The sequence below is a fragment of the Hyaloscypha bicolor genome (genome assembly GCF_002865645.1).
Source record: "Hyaloscypha bicolor E unplaced genomic scaffold K444scaffold_57, whole genome shotgun sequence".
Lineage (NCBI taxonomy): Eukaryota > Fungi > Ascomycota > Leotiomycetes > Helotiales > Hyaloscyphaceae > Hyaloscypha > Hyaloscypha bicolor.
Genome location: NW_020194559.1, coordinates 1,200,927 through 1,218,057, shown reverse-complemented (window position 1 = coordinate 1,218,057; position 17,131 = coordinate 1,200,927). Strand labels below are relative to the sequence as shown.

At 45.5% G+C, this 17,131-nt stretch overlaps 12 protein-coding genes across 12 annotated transcripts; 3 read left to right on the top strand and 9 right to left on the bottom strand.

Moving 5' to 3' along the window:
• Positions 1-377: 377 nt before the first annotated feature.
• Positions 378-1,158, top strand: K444DRAFT_720850 (uncharacterized protein; the record flags this gene model as incomplete). Its single annotated transcript, XM_024888493.1, has 3 exons — positions 378-380; positions 750-1,069; positions 1,134-1,158. The coding sequence occupies 3 exons, from the start codon at positions 378-380 to the stop codon at positions 1,156-1,158; spliced, it is 348 nt and encodes a 115-aa protein (XP_024737967.1).
• Positions 1,083-2,377, bottom strand: K444DRAFT_588556 (uncharacterized protein). The gene is made up of 4 exons (XM_024878063.1): positions 2,335-2,377; positions 1,737-2,282; positions 1,575-1,685; positions 1,083-1,514 (listed from the first exon to the last, which is right to left on the bottom strand). The coding sequence occupies exons 2-4, from the start codon at positions 2,133-2,135 to the stop codon at positions 1,179-1,181; spliced, it is 846 nt and encodes a 281-aa protein (XP_024737966.1). The 5' UTR covers positions 2,136-2,282; positions 2,335-2,377; the 3' UTR covers positions 1,083-1,178.
• K444DRAFT_385938 (uncharacterized protein) lies at positions 2,090-3,220 on the bottom strand. The gene is made up of 3 exons (XM_024872387.1): positions 2,732-3,220; positions 2,335-2,683; positions 2,090-2,282 (listed from the first exon to the last, which is right to left on the bottom strand). Exons 1-3 carry the CDS (start codon positions 3,034-3,036, stop codon positions 2,181-2,183), a joined length of 756 nt encoding a protein of 251 aa, XP_024737965.1. The 5' UTR covers positions 3,037-3,220; the 3' UTR covers positions 2,090-2,180.
• On the bottom strand, positions 3,221-4,111 carry K444DRAFT_385916 (uncharacterized protein). The gene is made up of 4 exons (XM_024872385.1): positions 4,043-4,111; positions 3,833-3,995; positions 3,721-3,779; positions 3,221-3,676 (listed from the first exon to the last, which is right to left on the bottom strand). Exons 1-4 carry the CDS (start codon positions 4,050-4,052, stop codon positions 3,405-3,407), a joined length of 504 nt encoding a protein of 167 aa, XP_024737964.1. The 5' UTR covers positions 4,053-4,111; the 3' UTR covers positions 3,221-3,404.
• Positions 4,112-6,370: 2,259 nt separating this feature from the next.
• On the bottom strand, positions 6,371-6,838 carry K444DRAFT_510762 (heterokaryon incompatibility; the record flags this gene model as incomplete). The annotated part of the gene is made up of 2 exons (XM_024873448.1): positions 6,371-6,510; positions 6,568-6,838. Coding segments are annotated over 2 exons (411 nt in total), but the record flags the coding sequence as incomplete, so codon positions are not given.
• Positions 6,839-8,576: 1,738 nt separating this feature from the next.
• Positions 8,577-9,647, bottom strand: K444DRAFT_527511 (uncharacterized protein; the record flags this gene model as incomplete). The annotated part of the gene is made up of 2 exons (XM_024874641.1): positions 8,577-9,386; positions 9,438-9,647. The coding sequence occupies 2 exons, from the start codon at positions 9,645-9,647 to the stop codon at positions 8,577-8,579; spliced, it is 1,020 nt and encodes a 339-aa protein (XP_024737962.1).
• Positions 9,648-10,066: 419 nt separating this feature from the next.
• K444DRAFT_652502 (FAD/NAD(P)-binding domain-containing protein) lies at positions 10,067-11,399 on the top strand (the record flags this gene model as incomplete). Its single annotated transcript, XM_024885802.1, has 4 exons — positions 10,067-10,838; positions 10,902-11,027; positions 11,071-11,140; positions 11,186-11,399. 4 exons carry the CDS (start codon positions 10,067-10,069, stop codon positions 11,397-11,399), a joined length of 1,182 nt encoding a protein of 393 aa, XP_024737961.1.
• K444DRAFT_612322 (uncharacterized protein) lies at positions 11,364-11,743 on the bottom strand. The gene has a single exon (XM_024880107.1). It carries the CDS (start codon positions 11,582-11,584, stop codon positions 11,396-11,398), a length of 189 nt encoding a protein of 62 aa, XP_024737960.1. The 5' UTR covers positions 11,585-11,743; the 3' UTR covers positions 11,364-11,395.
• An 890-nt stretch (positions 11,744-12,633) lies between these two features.
• On the bottom strand, positions 12,634-13,408 carry K444DRAFT_612321 (uncharacterized protein). The gene is made up of 3 exons (XM_024880106.1): positions 13,113-13,408; positions 12,970-13,046; positions 12,634-12,899 (listed from the first exon to the last, which is right to left on the bottom strand). The coding sequence occupies exons 1-3, from the start codon at positions 13,182-13,184 to the stop codon at positions 12,863-12,865; spliced, it is 186 nt and encodes a 61-aa protein (XP_024737959.1). The 5' UTR covers positions 13,185-13,408; the 3' UTR covers positions 12,634-12,862.
• A 331-nt stretch (positions 13,409-13,739) lies between these two features.
• On the bottom strand, positions 13,740-14,324 carry K444DRAFT_385860 (uncharacterized protein). Its single transcript, XM_024872384.1, has 4 exons — positions 14,132-14,324; positions 14,051-14,079; positions 13,816-13,999; positions 13,740-13,766 (listed from the first exon to the last, which is right to left on the bottom strand). The coding sequence occupies exons 1-3, from the start codon at positions 14,254-14,256 to the stop codon at positions 13,836-13,838; spliced, it is 318 nt and encodes a 105-aa protein (XP_024737958.1). The 5' UTR covers positions 14,257-14,324; the 3' UTR covers positions 13,740-13,766; positions 13,816-13,835.
• A 144-nt stretch (positions 14,325-14,468) lies between these two features.
• K444DRAFT_612319 (DUF1304-domain-containing protein) lies at positions 14,469-14,983 on the top strand. Its single transcript, XM_024880105.1, has one exon. It carries the CDS (start codon positions 14,537-14,539, stop codon positions 14,897-14,899), a length of 363 nt encoding a protein of 120 aa, XP_024737957.1. The 5' UTR covers positions 14,469-14,536; the 3' UTR covers positions 14,900-14,983.
• A 1,206-nt stretch (positions 14,984-16,189) lies between these two features.
• K444DRAFT_527520 (uncharacterized protein) lies at positions 16,190-16,897 on the bottom strand (the record flags this gene model as incomplete). The annotated part of the gene is made up of 2 exons (XM_024874642.1): positions 16,190-16,355; positions 16,410-16,897. 2 exons carry the CDS (start codon positions 16,895-16,897, stop codon positions 16,190-16,192), a joined length of 654 nt encoding a protein of 217 aa, XP_024737956.1.
• Between the last annotated feature and the right edge of the window lie 234 nt (positions 16,898-17,131).

Here is a 17,131-nt window from a genome sequence, read left to right as displayed (position 1 = left end):
ATATAACTGAAAAAGCCTGGTTTTGGATGAAAAAGGAGATTACTAAGCGGAGACCTACTAGTAGTAGAAAGAAGCTAAGAGTGAGATGGGAGAAATGCTGGGAAGACCTTTCCCAGAGCAAGATTCAAGAGTGAATTATAGTAATTCCTGATTATATAAAGGAGATAATATGTTTGGAAGGGGGAAATAAGTATAAAGAAGGTAGGAACAAGGGCCAAGAGAAAGTGGCTATATATTAGATAGTTATTTTTATAGATAGAATCAAACTAATTAAAAAATAATTGAAATCAGAGGTTTAGCGAGGTAAGCCACATTTCAGGGGACCCTTACAGGGCTTACAGGGGACTAGGACTAGCTATCCCTTCGCCCGGTGAGACATGGTCCGTACTAGCAAGGGGGCCTGGCTCAGGGCAAAAAGGCGATTTATGACTAATAAGTTTCTAAGCAAAGGTACGTCTTTTCGCCCTGAGCCAGGCCCCCTTGCTAGTACGGACCATGTCTCACCGGACGAAGGGATAGGGAAATTAAAGTAAGACCTTACAGGGCATTTAGTGGCCTTCATAAAATAATGCCCTGTATTCCCGATACTTTATGCCGTTATCTTCCCGACAGCTGTGGGATGGTCTTGCAATGAACTGCTTGTCGAAGTATGCCGGAAGATGATCTGTGTTGTGAATCTTGTGCATAAGCCACTGTCTCCGAGGAAAGGGGAGCTTGGGGAAGAGAGCCAGCAATGTCTGACAATGAAGATATTGACTGGTCGGCCTGTTGATGCTAGAGAGGCGCTTGCTATGGGACTTGCGAATCGGGTTGTGCCGAAGGGGAAGGCGTTGGAGGAGGCGACTGCTATTGCTAGTCAGTTACTGGTTTTCCCGCAGCTGTATATGAATTTGGACCTTGATTCGTGCTGTTATAGTGCGTATAATGCGAGCTCGTTCGAGGGTGCTATGCAGAATGAATTTGAACATGGGGTGGATGTTATTAGTGCGGAAAGCGTCAAAGGTGCTGCTTTGTTCAAGGAGGGCAAAGGACGGCATGGGAGTTTTGAACAGCCACAAAGCTTTGAACAGTCTAATAACAATCTCTTTTTATTCTCATCCTTATATAATACTGAAAGCGGGAACATTTTGCAGAGCATCACAAATCTCAGTTTGCTGAAAGCCTACGCGGTCTGCTTCTCACCACCCTCTTCTCTTAAAATGTCCCAGAAAACCCCGTACAATCTTCCGCAAAGCAAATAAAGGAATATTCCATTCGGAAGGGGTGTCATCCGGGCGGATCAGCCGGTACGCCTCGAACTTCTTGCCCGTATCTCTCCACTCAATCTTCTCGTCCTTGACCATAGCGAGAACAAGAGCTGTTTTTCGTGGCTCATACACTGCGTTCACCGCGCCTCGAAGAATCCGCACTACGTTGTTGAGATTGAACGTGGCTAGGTATGTGGCGAGAGCTACGAGGACAGAAACCCAGGCGAGAGTCTTTCGTCCATAGGCTTCGTTGATGCTCCAGACGGACTTTTGACGGCACCCATCAGCTTGAAGATTTTATGGACTTTTTAAGTGTTCGAAACTTACCATGCAGAATGCAAGAGGGAGGAAGAAGATGGTTATGTACGTCAGAAGCATGACGTTTTCGCCTAGTCGAGTTGCTGAGCGACTCTCGATAACAGCGCTAGCGTTGAAGAGCTGTTTGGCGTCAGACAGTTGCTAATCTCATACGTATCAGAAACCACTTACCCCATCCCTCATGACTTTCACTTCCTCCAATCTGCTTTCAAACCGCCGCCGTAAGCCCTCTAGCTCCTCGCAGGCCGTTGTTGCCGCCTCGCCGGCGGCCTTGACAGAATACCATGGCTTGCCCATGTTTTTGGCGATTCTGAAGTGTTCGGTCTTCGGTACGATGAACCGGGCCACACGAGCTTCCCGGTACAATTTCCACTGCTGGATGTCGTCGCTCAAGTATTTGACGAACTCGTTAATCGATTTGATAGCCCAATAGAACTTTCGAGACTGAGAAAATGACTCATTCTCGACGAAAGTAGCTTGCAGTTTCTCTGGGTACATAAACATGTGACCATCAATGATTCTTTCGATGCCTTTCAGTATTGAGTCCCAATGGATCACAATTCTTTTCATAGCTGCTGCGATATAGTAGATTGACTGACATTTGAGGGATGGTGATTATAGTTTCTCGTCTTGAAATGCAAATCCCTCGGCCGTGAAGCATAGAAAAGTCCAATAGTCTGTATCTAACTTCGTCGTTTCTCCAGGCACTGACAGAAGCTTGGAAAAGTTAGCATCACGACTTTTTAATGACTGAGGTTTCTAGTCTTACAGTGAAGGCGCTCTTTTGGAACTTTGGCAGGTCTGGATTATAGAAACTTTCAATATCCCAGCTGCCTATGGCCTGCGAATAGGAGCTCAAGATCTCGAAGTAAACAATGTGAAAGCCTTCATTTAAAATTCCCCTTCCATATGAAATTCCACAAGGATTTGTAGAGACCATATGAGATGTTTGAGAGAGACAGTGAGTATGTAGTGCCAGGTGCTTCAAAATTGTCCCGTTGTCGTGAGACATCAAGAGCGGAAATTCTTCCAGGATACTGGCCTCCCCATCCAGGGAAGGACTTCGGGGCTGAAAAGTATTTTCTTTGGAGAGAAGTCTGTAGATCCCCTGGCACAGGCTGTTTTTCGGTAAGCAAAACACTTGTCGTCACTTCTGCAACACTCACATCAGGCGGGGCCAAGGTTTACCGTGGCCGTTTATGGTGTCTTTATATTTCCTAGGCCTGTAAGTTAATTGCTCTCGATTCCAGACAACTTCTGCTCGTTGCGATAACATTCCAACACGGTACACCAGGCCAGATGAGGGTCGCCACTGGCCCTTCGGCCAGCCCCAATCAAGGATGTAGAAATCCCCACCGCAGTGGAGAAGGTCTCGATAAAAGGCCATTACTGAGCGTAATGGATGCATGTCTGAGCGTAATGGATGTGGGACACCGCTTGAGGAAGGGGCTAAGCGTATCAAAGAATCCATCGCGAAAGTCAAATCCACACGGCCATCGGCCGGTAAAGACCAGGAAGCCTCCGGGAGCTCCTTGACGTCTGGATCGCCATGCAGGGTTTCGGTATAATCCACTTGTTCGTAGAATGTACCATCGGTCACCAAGTCCAGTTCGTACTCTTGCGAAGTGACAGTAGCCAAAGACTTGTACAAGTCTTGTTCAGTCAATTTCCTATGCTCCGAGCTGGATGTTTCGAGTGCCGTGCGGACAGTGTGTCAAAAAAAAATCAAGGGTAATTAATTATAATTAACTATAGTTAATTATAGTTGATTATGATTTGATTCAGCAAATTTTGACTTGATTTGATTTGATTCAGAGGCTATAATCAAATCAAACTAAATCATTTGACACGCTGCGTGCGGACAACTTTCCTGATTTGTGATCCATTGAGTGGATATATCGTAAACACATCTTCGATAGCAGTGTAAATTGCTGTTATGTCAAGCACAGCCTCTGGTCGTAGCTGATTTAGGAACATTTTCCAAATACTCGTACTCTGCACATCAGTGAGGCCAAATTGTGTAGTAACTATCAGATCAATGTAATTGGAGAATTGGGGGTCAATTTCATCCTTTGAGTTACCTTGTGACCACTCTAAGACTCGAGTGAGGGCTATAACTTTAGTTACTGTCACCTGCGATTTGGATTTGACATACCGACTGCCTTCGATGCCGACTGGTCTGTTGTCATATCAATGATCGGCGCTGTGTCTTGCCTGAGGTCCTGGTTAGCTAAAACTTTAATTAAACATAGAACAGGTTATCTTACACAATGATAAAAGCCTGCCAACGCAGGGCTAAGTCAAATAGAATATGTGAAGTATCGCCTCTGTCATTGTTGTCAATGTCATCGACATTGATAATGAGCATTGGACAGCTGAGATGTTCTGCTAGAAGTTCGATGGCAAGCGTCCGTCCTGTGCCGGGGCTCCCTGTACTTGGTCAGCACGTCTATAAAGAGAGAGGCGAGGTATCTAACCTTTCATCATCACACGAAAGACCCTGTTATATTTTTATTGTATCAGATCTCTCACGAGATTGTCTTTGTGCGAAGCCTTTCAACGAAAGTCTCAGCTCTCATATTGAGCAAGTTGAGTGTTTCTCTATCGCTATCCGAGAGGGCCATTATATTGAACTCAGTGTAAGAGTCGCTGTATGAAATCGGTGAGACATTTCGATGGAGAATTGTGCCCATTTTTTGCTGTTGAGAGCAAAGCCAAGATGTCTCCAGGGTAGTAGCATCAGAATATCTTTTCCGGGTTTCTCATTCTCTCCCCCGAACCTCTCATCGCACACATGGGCTTCTAGACAACGTCTATAGCCGCATCTAACATAATTGGTTGTAGATTCCCAGTTACCTAGAACTGCTCTGGAAAGCGCGTGTTGAGAATAAGCTAAAGGGTCAAGAATCACTCGCTCGTTTAAGAGAGCCCGGTTACATTAGCAGCATATCAGAGGACGAGGACTAGTGACGATAAATCTCACCTTCGCAAATTTGACTGAACCCGAAGACGATATGCTGACTTGAGAGGATTTGTACAACCCTATGTGAGACAGATTCCCTCCCTACAAGCGAGAGTCAACGATTTGTCAGATCCTTTGAGACAACTTACTGCAAGATTCTGTTCTAACATCCATGCTGGCCCATCATACAAATAATGTAACCCACCTTCAGACCGACTCCTTTTGCATATTTCCCAAAATCGTTCCCCTCGTTCCAAAAGACGATCCAAGGTCTCTGACTCTTCTACTTTTGTCGGGTGATATTTCAAGGGACAGCATGGAAATCCCTCCAGATGTCTCTTACCAGCATATCGTGGTATTGACATTTTATAAGTCACCTTCTTCAAAGTATTTTGAACCCAATCATACATACTGCAAAATACATCTTGACTTTCATCATCGCCATGTTGCGCTGGCTTGCAAGCTTCAACCTTCATCAATTGGTCGTGGTCAGAGACAGCAGCCACCACAAGGCTACCCGGAGGGAAGAAAGTCCACAGAAACTCAAAGGTCGTAGAACCTGTGGTTTCGCGGTTCTCGCGACTTGTGACATACCTCCTTACCAACGGTACCTCTTTGACACACTCAAGCAGGGTTGCTAGCGCATGAACATTGATGATTTCAGAGGTGACTTCTCCGGAATATTCTGATCTCGACTTTCTCTCAAGGCTATCCCAATAATGCAACAGAGGATCAAATGGTTCATGAATCGCAAGTATCCCTTCATCAAAAACGAGGCCCGGATAGTCTTCGAGCTCTTCTTCAAGAGGCTTGAGGAGGGATGGAGCGCAGTTTCTGGAGGATGGCCCCGTACAGTAATGAGAAGAAGATGGAAGTAGCACCGGAGTTGATATTTTGCGCAGGGATTTCAGTGGCTGCTTGGAGGAAGTCTCGAAGAGAACGACTAGGAGTTTGCGATGAGAGAGTGTGTTCCAGAATTACGTGTGGATGAATGTAACGATCGTCCGAAGTGGCAATGGCGAAATCAGGATTCTTCAGCAAAACCTTAAGACTTTCGATCTGTTGGAGCAAGCCGCGGTCGAATTGACGATAACTTTGTTCCGGCGGATGCTTTTGTTGAAATTAGGGGCCTGAGGTCCCTAAAAGGCTTAGTAAGCCCTGGGACGGAGCCTCAGGGGCTGTGCACTAATGGGGCTTAAGCTATAGGCTTATTACTGAGTATATTATGCCCTGTAAGTTTGATTCAGGGCATAATATGCCCTGTGAGGCTAAATCGGTTCAGCTGAGGTTGAATGGTTCAGTATAAGACTCTTTGGTTTAGGGGTTTAGTATATGTGACTTAGGGAGTTCAGGGCTATATAACAGGCTACTTACCACTATAGAACAGCAGTCAATTCAGTACGTATTACTTGGTTTACATTGCAAGCACGTGATTCTTAGCTTTATTAAGCTAGTTCAACAGCTTTATGCCTGCCGGCAGACCCCCGAGCCCCACCTCTAGGTCCGAGATCCATGAGTTCTCACGAGCTACAAAAGCCCTCTTATCCCTGTTTGATAGGAACGTGGTGCTAAAAGAAGATTGGTATTCCTCTTGAGTGATCTTTTTGGCTATTCGTATGTATATCCAAAGATACATGTAAAATTCCTCAAGCCATATTGGACGTTGTTGACGGTCTCTATGCTTCTCGATTTGAGCAGGGATGCTTTGGAGTATAGTCCTGGCAATCGGGCGAAACCATTGAGGACAACGAAAACATGGGTAAATCTTCGCCAACTCTTTCCTCACTCGGGCGAAGATTTTCCAATCAATAGGCGATGACCCGTAATGAACAACCAGATCAGAGGCCAAGCCGATCTCCTGAACGATCCAAAGTCTGTTCCAATAAGGAAGCTCGGTACCAGCAGCCAACGAGATCCAGTCAGCTACGTATTGTCTTTCCTGGATTGCGGACAGTAAGGTCTCCACCCTGCTATCTCCTTTATCTGAATATACATTTCTGCTAAGGATAATTCCAAGGCGATGGAGAAATGGAACAAAACTTGAATTCTGCTTATCAGGCATTCCGAGCCAAGCATGAACTCGGCTCGCCTTCCGATAGATAGTTGCCATTTTCTGAACCTGGTGATTGCGCTCCAGGATATTGTGCTGGTCAATACACAAAGCGTCAACCCAGAGGGGACTATCTTTGATGGTGGGCTGAGCATCTGCCAGTGCCATTGAGAGATTGGGGGTAACAGTGATGAGTTGTCCCTCGATCATGATCGTCACCTCTGACTTTTCATCTCCCCATCTGTACGACAGAGCCTCATACCTTATGTTGTCATCCAGACTAGCATTGAAGATCTTCCATTGTGGAGGATAGGCAGAGGAGTCGAAGCGGAGAAGCCGAAATTGATTCAGCGTGAGATCCAAAGGCTGGTAAACCAGAGTCCCCATCGCTGGCCAGTCTGGGCTCCGCGATTCAAAATAAACCCAAGATAACAGCAGCGCATGCGGCTGAAATATCAGATGATAGATAGAAGGATGTTTGCAAGGCAGCCGCAAGCAATAAGAGAATTTGTTTGTTGAGGCAAAAGGTTCGCATTTCCCAACGAATTGCACGCACTTAACCACCTACCACCCGAACGAATAGCGATTGCAGCCGGCAAGGCTGAGGCGAACAATTATTGAGAAATCAAATAAAGAAAAAATAATTCTTCAGACACCGAGGGACTCCAAGCTTCTCTCAAGTCGAATCATTAGCCTCACTAAGGAAGGCGTCTTCTGGAGACTGTTGAACAGTCCCACCGGAGTGATCAACTTGACTTGAGTAAGATTGCTAATGACATCCAGGCTGGTCTTGGTGTCTGAAGTCAAGTGGAATGATGTTCCCAGAAAAAAACGCTGGGTTGCAAGGTGTGACGATGGACAGTATCAATTCCATTAGCCGTAAGATTTTGATAGAAGGTATCTGCGGAACCTTAGTTTTGGTCAACGTTTGACAAGTGTACTGGCGGGTTCGCATACATGTTCCTAGATTAAATTGCCTAATGTAGGTGCTTGGGACGACATTGGGCTTTACAACTTTGAGCAAAGTAGTTGCGGCAGAAGAAGAGGCCGCCAACACAACCAAAGGACCTGTCGAAAGTCGCATTTTTCAGATTGGTGGATTTCTTGTGTTGACTTTGTGATAGTCGGAGACCTTCTTACAGTTTATTGAAGGATAGTGGCACTATTTATCACTTACCCATTTTAAGCTATATCTGGATGCCATGGGTTGACCCTGCTCTATTGCTTGCGAAGTACTCCCAGGTTCTCTACCATCAAACTCCTGAAGTGGGCGAACCTCTTATTGGGCGACAGGCCGGACAGTTGCTCAATCTGCGCTCACATACTTGCATCTCGTTGGCCGAACATCATCTTCTTGCATCTCTGTGCAACCTTATCTTGCTCGATCGATTATGGTACTCCCAAAGGTAGGTCCTTTCCTTTCCGCCGTACACACGGTCCTCTCTCCTTCGCAGAGATGCCAATTCAATAACTGCTCGTATAACCAGATCGGAATGGATAGTCGCAATCGTTCGAATCATGCCCACTCGTGCAGACTGGGCTCGTGGAGACATTTCTCTGACTTCTTTGAATTCGAAAAGTGGGGCCGCTAGCACCGGCTTCATCGCTCTAAACCCGGGAAGAGGCTAATCCGACCACCAAAATTGTGCCACTCGCCAAGTTACTAATCTTGGGCACTTTTCCGAGGTGGTGCGCTGCTTCTTCGACATGAAGTTCTGGTTAGTTTTCCGCAAGTTCCCTGTCATCAGTTAGGAAGGTTGAGCCCTCAGCCAGCATAATTCCAAAAGAAGTCGATTACCTGGAGCCGCCAAGGCTGGACAAGTACCTGCAAAGACTCCCTGTGACTTCAGAACGTTGTATTTTGGTAACTAGTAGCGATACGACGCCGTGGTCGGGGACCCGGATAGCAAAAGCTTCCATTGGTACTCCTCGGTGCAAGAATCAGAGCAACTAAGCGGCTAGTTTCCGACGCTGACGTGCCGAAATATATGAATGTGTCCTATATTGTCGCCTTGCCACAGTTGTTTTCCCATATAAACATCGCTTCGTCTTTGCCCGCGAAACTTGGCATCTCAATCCTGCAGACCTTCTCCCAGTCAGTCATTTCCTTCTCAAAGTACTCTTCCATCGTGCAATCAGTGAACCCAGTGTATCTGTTTCTGTTTTGTGTTCCAACAACAATAATTCTGTCTCCTCGATATGCTTCCAGCAGTCTCCTCGTGAAAGTACCTGCTGTGACGATATAAACCATCAGCAACACCTTTCCCTGCCCGCCAGCATTCTTCCTCAAGTATTCAATTCCATCTGCCTTCACCGTGTTCGAAATCCACATTGTCCGATATTCGCTCGCCATGTTGTCAATAGCAACGACTTCAACATTCATGCGTCGCAGCATGTATGTCCAGTATCCATTCCCACTCGCCATGTCAATAACTCCCCCCTTGCCCAGTTGTGCAATGATATTCAACGCCTCCCAAGTCGGCACAACACATCCAAAATGATGATAAAGGACGGGAAGCACAGGGTGCGTCTGTTTGGCATTAAGAGGGTGCGAGTATGAGGGATTGGGAAGGGGGCCGAGGAATGTCGTCAGTTGGCAGGATTGTACCCAAACATCGTAGTATGGATTGATGTGCGCTTTTGATTTGGGGATCTTGAAAGGCGAAAGACGTCGTGATTGGAGGTATTCAGCAACAGTTGCTCGTGGGGAACCTTTCTTTGCATTCGAGTGGAAGGAAGTCAAGGCCCCGGCGGTATGAGTCGTCGGGGAGAAGATCGAGGTGTATGCCGTTATGTCCGCAGACGGAATCTTCAGTCAGTTAATACTGCTGTCGACTGCACACCCTCCCACAGAGCTCACCTCTATCTGCTGCCCATGCGCTTGATATTTCCATCTAAGGTTGCCAGTATGGACTTGCTCCTCGATCTGTCTTAGCGTCATCGCGAATGATTCAGCTCGATAGACGTAATTGTCTTCTGACGGGAGCTCGAACGTTGTTCGTATAGTCGCGAGGATGTTATGATCGACGAGACCACGCCAATTGGCGAATATTTCATCTGGAGGGGGCATGTTAGAGACATCTGGGTCGTTGAAGGTTTGAAGAGGAGTTGGGGTGATTTGAAGGTTGAAAAGTCGTGACGTCGGGGACTCTAAAACTCTCCAATTTTTTTAGCGACCCCATTATCCCGCCCCTGAGTGAAGCGAGAAAGCCCCTTAAGCCCCTTTTAAGAAGTTAGCGCTTCAGTATATCTTCAGGATCCCAAGTGTTTTGAGGAAGACCACAGAGAATTTATCCCATATGACACATTAGCAAGCATTTGTGACCCTCAGAGTGCGCTATCGCCACCGAACGGAGCATTAAGCCAGTCATGGCTAAGTCGGCACCTCAGGATCGGGGAGGGAGCACATTTAACCGTCGCAACCGACATACCCCGCCTAGAAAATGCTGACCCAGAACTCATTCCTGCTTGCTCACCTGCATATGAATCATGTCCGAGATTCCCAATCCTTTTCGAATTGCCATCATAGGCGGTGGAATTGGTGGCCTCTTCTCAGCTCTTTCGCTGAATTGGCACTGCAAAAATCATGTTCAAATATCAGCCTACGAGCAAGCTTCAGAGTACAAGGAGATTGGTGCAGGTGTGGGAATTGGAGTCAATGCTGCAAAGTTACTGTATAAAATTGGACTGGGAGAACGCCTGAGCGGGATATCAGGGAATACGGAAGGATTCTGGATCACCTTTCGACGATTTGACACTGGCGAGGAAGTTGTCACGGTACGGGAGGAGCTTGCACAGAAATTCAGAAACTCTCCGGTTCAAAGAGCCGAGTTTCTAGATCTGCTTCTGGCTGCTGTGAGGGAGCGAGGTGCGGCATCCTTGTTTACGAAGAAGTGTTGCAAGCACGTGAAGGTGTATTTTCTCCACCCCTTTAACTCCTTTATGCGGAGAACTAACTGTAGGCAGAGATTTGACAATCATGTGACCATTATTGGATGCGATGGCATCCATTCTGCCTTGAGATCCCAGTACGTCACTGACAGGCCAATATACAGTGGCAGGATTGCCTGGAGGGGACCTGTTGAGGTGCAAAGTATCGCAGAAGGGTGGCGTTTTCCGACCAAATCTGTCCAGTGGATGGCCCGAGACAGGCACTTTCTCGTCTTTCCAATCAGTCAAAACAAATTATTGAATGTGGTGGGGTTTGTCACCAAGGACCGGGTCGAATTGGGAGATCTCAAAGAAAGTTGGTCTTGCACAGGTGATATTATGGATATGAGAAATGATTTTGCTGGATTTGAAGAGACTGTTTAAAGGGTTATAGGTAAACTTACATCCACGCCGTCAAAATGGCTTCTCAATGATCGAGATCCGCTTGCAGAATGGGTGTACGAGGACGGCCAAGTGGTATTGGTGGGAGACTCCGCTCATGCCATGCTGCCATACCAAGGTACGCATCCAAACCCATATACTTTAACCTAATAACAAGTCAGGTGCTGGTGCCGGTCAGGCGATTGAAGATGGTTACATTCTTAGTCGCGCAATGCAGGACTTCTTCAAATCGTCTGTCGACATAAAAGACTAGCTGCACCTGTATCAAGAGGTGAGGTTACCCAGAGCTCAGAAGGTTCAAGAGACGACAAGAGAAGCTGGTGACATCTACGAGATGCAGTCGCCAGATATGAGAGGTCTCACATTTGATGATTGTATGCCATTAGTAAAGGCGAGGATTGAGAGTAGGATGAAGTGGATTTGGATGGAGGATATAGATGCCATATATGACGCTGCAAGGATCAATTTGAGGGGTAGTAGCATAAGCTAGAAGGAGAGAATGGCAGTCTCTTCGCCGCAAATAGGTCCAGTATAGAACCTTAACGTTTCCAACTGGATTCCGGCATAATTATCCACAATAGCAGCGACCCAGTCGCTGTAGAGGGCTGCCAATACACCTGCCCCAACGCAGAGGCACAAAACCCCCGTAAAGGCAGCAAATATATGTCTTGTCATCTTCCGATCATATGGCTCCGCATGCCATACTACTACAGCTCCAAACAAATAGAAAGCTCCTGTGATTGCAAGAAATCCAACTGTCAAGCACCAGACGATGTGATTTTGCCAGGACCCACGAACGAGCGAAAATAATCCGGCAGATCTAGCAATAGTGCCAGATAGAGGGAAAGCCATCATAAAATCTTCTGGTGGTCTGTTGGAAGCTTCCGTCGCCGCACAATTATTGAAGAATGAGTGGCGATAACAGACAAGATCAACGACATTGCCATTGTCCAAGATGCAATAACCATAAACTCCCACCCCTGTCTGACCTCAACATCGTAATATAGAGGTTGCGAGGGTAAAGAGTAGACCAACGATGGCCAGAAATGTGTTAATATCCCATGGTGATTCTCTTGAAATCGACATGGACTCCGACCCCTTGCCAACATAACGATGGTGTAATATGTGAGGAGGTGTGATACAAAGCCAATGCCCTCAAATGGGAGAGCATAGTATTTCAACTCGTCGCGGAGAGTTTGGCCCTTTGAGGATAGTATTATCGATCCATTGAACAATACTGGTGATATTTAGAGGGCTGACGGCGCTTGGGAGAACGAAAAGGGGAAGTGGATAATAATGCTTTGCGTGACGGAGAGTGACATGGCAGACAAAATCATTGAATTGAATTTCGGCTGCGATCGTGTTATAGTTTTTCCTGCGTGGGTTTCTTGGAAATGACCGAGAAACAAGTGATGCCAAGTGGGAATACTGGGGTGAGGATGAGGAACCAGCAGGGACTCCGTTTAACGTTTTCTAGACTCAGTAAACCCAGAGCCGCCACCGATCAAGAGGACTCCAGATAACTCAAGCCATTATTAGGAACCAATATACTGTTTCTGGCAACTGACATAGCGCTTACGCGGGTGCACGCTGCGTGGCTGGGTGAAGTGCCGACTTCAAACACCCACCAAGCCACTGCGGTTGTGGACAAATTGAAAGACACTATGAGGATACCTTATCTCTCGCAGGTTAACATATTGCTCTTACTCGACGAGCTGCTTTCCGCAGTGAATACGGTGCATGGACGTGGTACTTCAATCTTAGCTTATTCATTTTCGCAAGCGTTGCAGGGCGAGTATTTGAATTTGCAGACTGAGTCGCACCAAGTGATCGCAAGCTTAGGAACGCCAACGAACTATAAACACCCTCCTCGTATATTGTCAGAACGTCGATATAGACCTCCGGGGGCTGAAAAGCAGCAACAGGGATAGCTTCTGGCACAGGAACTTGTTCCTAAGTGGCAAGCAGCTTTTGCTCGTAGATGCAAGTGCTAAACGCTCATTAATTATAAGTGCGAAGATTTCTCTAATGAGTTCTCCAATTTTAGGGAACTTGCATACCATATGTGTGTACTTTCTTGTCCTTGAAGGCGGCTATGAGCTGGGCAAAAAAACACTTGAGCCTCGGCGTCCTCCCTCTTAAGAACCGGAAAAGTCAGTTAGCCTGAGTGCCGTGTGCAAGAAAAAGACGAAGTTGTCCTTACTTGCAAAACCCGAGTCAGCAAGGCCATTGCATATCCTTCCATACCATCCTTAATATAGGCGCGGAACTGCATCTCTAATTCCTCCGTTTTGGGGCCTGCTGGTCAAATGCCGATGGGGAGCTTGTACCTCTTCCCAAAAACGTTGACAAAGCTGGCTGCTTCCAGCCATCCACCTAACTTGAGAACCCTTAAAATGTTTCAGAAGAAAGATAAATGAACAGGAAAATAAATTCCTCGCCTGAATATTTCCTTGTAAATAGTTGGCCAGTTTACGGAGCAGTCAAGCATGAAACACATGAATACGAGACCAGTGCTACTTGGGGTGAACATCCACTGGATTGATGCATTGTCAATTTCCAATTTATAGTGGGAGATGGAGAAGTTGGCTGAACTGAAGACAAGTTGGTGCCCATTGCCTGAGCGGAATTGTACTGAATACTCACTTCTCTGTTCGGGTCAGAAAGAACAACCCGAGACGAGGGGGGGCAGCCAACCATGTTGCCCAAATGTCCGTACCTGTGCCGATATCTAATATTTGCTGGCAATGTATTAGTTAAGAAGAGCAACTGAGGGCAATATTCACTTGCATGTGGCTTCTCGGGAATTGGAGCAAGATGAAGCTTATTGTCGGGCAGGATAAGCAAGATATGGTAACTGTTGCTTGTTGTTATTATACTTCCTCTATAATGTGCATGGAGCTGACCCAAGATCCCGAACACTCAGCTATATGTCGTTGTTCGGCTGCGATAATTTTCTTGTGGAGAGGATGGAAGTTGATAGACAATCATGTACTGTACAATCCATCCTTGTAGCCATGATATCGCCTTCGATTCTCGTATCGAAACTTCGCGACACCAGAAGACAATGAGGTAGTGTCACTCCCAGTGCTGCTAACTTTGTTCGTGACAAATCATCTCAGTCAACTTGGCCGGATATACTCATTGGGATTTGCTTCAATTTCGCCTTCCTGGAGAATACATTTAGTTCGTGTTCCTGATGGATAGGGAAGAAAACCTTACAACTTCAATTGACAGCTGGGTTGCTGTGCTTTCGGTGGCCATGTCAAGATGCGTCCGTGAGAGTGGTATGCGCAGGAGAAGCACGAATTAATGAAAGAGAACAAAACGGGAGGGAGATGAGGCATTGTGGAGAGTTTGCCGCCTACACCGGGTACCGTATATATGCACTCGTTCCTCACTTAGTGCGCGTTATGCGACATGCTGGGATTTGTGTAGAGAGGAGTATTTATGCACCTGTGCTTCGGGATCCACCCCCCTGTCTAAACATGTGATCGCATTCTGTAAAATTGCCTCGGTTATTGACTGCATGCAAACCTTTATTTGAATCCCTCCCAACTTTCGCCCCTTTTCCATCTCTCATATCCCATTCTCTCCCCCAGATCTATCTCTTTTCCAGAACCCAAAATGCCACCCCTCTCCTCCATCCCCGTCTTCCTCGTCGCCACCGAGCACATCTACATCATGGTCCTCGAATCCTTCCTCTGGACCTCTCCCCGCGGCCGAAAAGCTTTCCGCACCACACCAGCATTCGCTGAGAGTACAAAGGTCCTTGCCGCTAATCAAGGACTGTATAATGGATTCTTAGCCGCAGGGCTGTACTGGGGATTGTTCCATCCGGTTCGAGACTTCGGGAAACAGATTCAGCTTTTCTTTTTGGGATGCGTGTTGGCTGCTGGGGCGGTGGGTGGGGCTACGGCAAATAAGAAGATCTTCTTTATTCAGGGTATGCCGGGGATGGTTGGGCTTGCTGCTGTATTATTATCTTGAATGTTATAAACTTCAATCGGCGTCTTTAGAAATGCGTGATATTAATAATACTATAAGAAGCTAAGAAGTGGCTTTATTATCGAGAAGTATTTGTCTTATTTTTCTTAATTCTATTAAAATAAGCAAATTTCAGTAAAATATAAGTATCTTTACTTTAGAAACTATTAAATAATATTAAAGAAAATATATAGAAATATAATATAAAATAATAAATTAAGTAATTATAAAAATAAAATATATATTAAGTTATTTAAAAGTTTCTTTTATTAAAAGCAATCAAATATAAATATAAAAAGAATTTGAATTACTAAGGATTTAATATTATATTTTAAATAATTTTTCAAGAAAAGAAATTAATAATAATATTTAATATAATTTGAAAAACATATAATTATTAATTATAAAAAAAAAATTATTAATAAGTATTAATTAATTAATTAATAGTTTTATATTTTATATTAAAATTAAAATTATATTACTAGATTTAGTTATAGCTTTATTTTAAATTCAAGTAATCTATATTATATTGCTCTTGAATAGAGTAATAATAATAGAAGTGAAATTCACGCACTTTAAAGCTTTAAAGCAAGGCTATGTAGATCGAGATAAAGAACAGGCAATACAATAGGATGCAACGCAAACGAAACCTCTCAGAAAGCAGAGAAGAAGTTACTTGCCATCGGGAAAACCCTCTGTCAAGAACGCCACGCCATGGGAGGGACTCAACCTTGCCCCCAATATTACTTCACTGTCGAACCTTTTTCTCCCATTGCCACCAAACCTCTAATTTATTTTAACCTCAAGACTGCAACCCTGAGCTACATAGTTGGAACTAAGAGCGGTAATAGCAATGGGTTTAAGTCAAGGTAACTTAGCCAACAATCTTTAGCATAATAAAATCTATCTCCCTAGTAATGAGGGGCAACGCAGGCATAAAGGTTCAATGCAATGTGGCCTAGATATTCCATAAAATATGCTCTCGCTCCGTTTGAGTCTATTTCGGGTTCTGATCAGTTCTTTTTGAAATAATTGACACTATCCAAAAGTCTCGAGGCAATCATCGGCTGAGGTAGCCTCACGATCCCTTCGGACTTCTATTTTGGTTACCCTATTCCAGGTATGTATATAGTATTCAGGGATCATTTATTGCCATTCACATGGGGATCCTCGGAAATAGCATAGGAAAAGCAAAGGTATTATTATTAAGATGGTATAGTATATGCAAGTGCGACCTACGATAGGGCCTCGCAATAGTGATCCGTGACATCTGGGGCTGAAACATCAAACTTCTTAATTGGACTTGCCGTTTTTGGTTTCTACTCTCACCACCACAGGCACAGACGTGAAGACAGATGGCCATGCCAACTGAACATTATCTTGCTTAACGTCACGACAGTACCGTAACCATATAGCCCAGGTAAGGTTGAAATAAGCTGCAATTCCGGTGAAGATATGCCTGTAAATTGCTATTAGCCACTTTATCACCATCCAAATCAACAAAAATACTCACCACCAGCCATGGCCTTCTAGTAATATGCCCCATGGCAAGCCAATATCTCGGCGCCAACGCCGCAGGGTTCCGCAGAAAATGTTATCCAGGTTCCAAATAAGAAACCCACCCGCGACAGCACTGAGTCCGCAGGAAATCATCGTCCACATTGTCTTGAGAATGTCCTCATCTCGACGATTAACTCTGGCCTGCTCCGCAACATCGCTAATCAAATCGACGTCTCCCCCTTTAACTCGTCGTGATGGTCGAAGCAGCAACTCCATAATCCACATGCTCCTCAAAACGACGACGGTAGTAAGCAGCGCAAACATATTTTGGTGGAATACTGGATCCTGGAGGTAGTGATAGCAGCCCGTAATAAACACAGCAAGGGACAAAATAGCGAGGAAAATTGCAAGACAAGCGCGAGTGGATTGGCGGTGGGAGAATACCGCGTAGACCATAATGCACGTAGTGTAAATCATAGACAACTCGTCGAGAAGTTGCATGGGGTCTAGGTGAAGGTTAGCCTGCACCTTTGCCCCTCAGACCACCTACCTTCTTCTTCTATGGGCTGTCCTCAACCTAGCTATTCACACTTCCGGGGCAGTTGCTCTTTACCTCCGGGTCACAGTGAAGTCTCAACTGCCCTGCAATACGCCCTTCGATTATCTACGAATCCTTTTTACCCCCGTGTCAATGCAGCGGCCCCATACCATTAAAGTGCTTCCAGAAACATATTG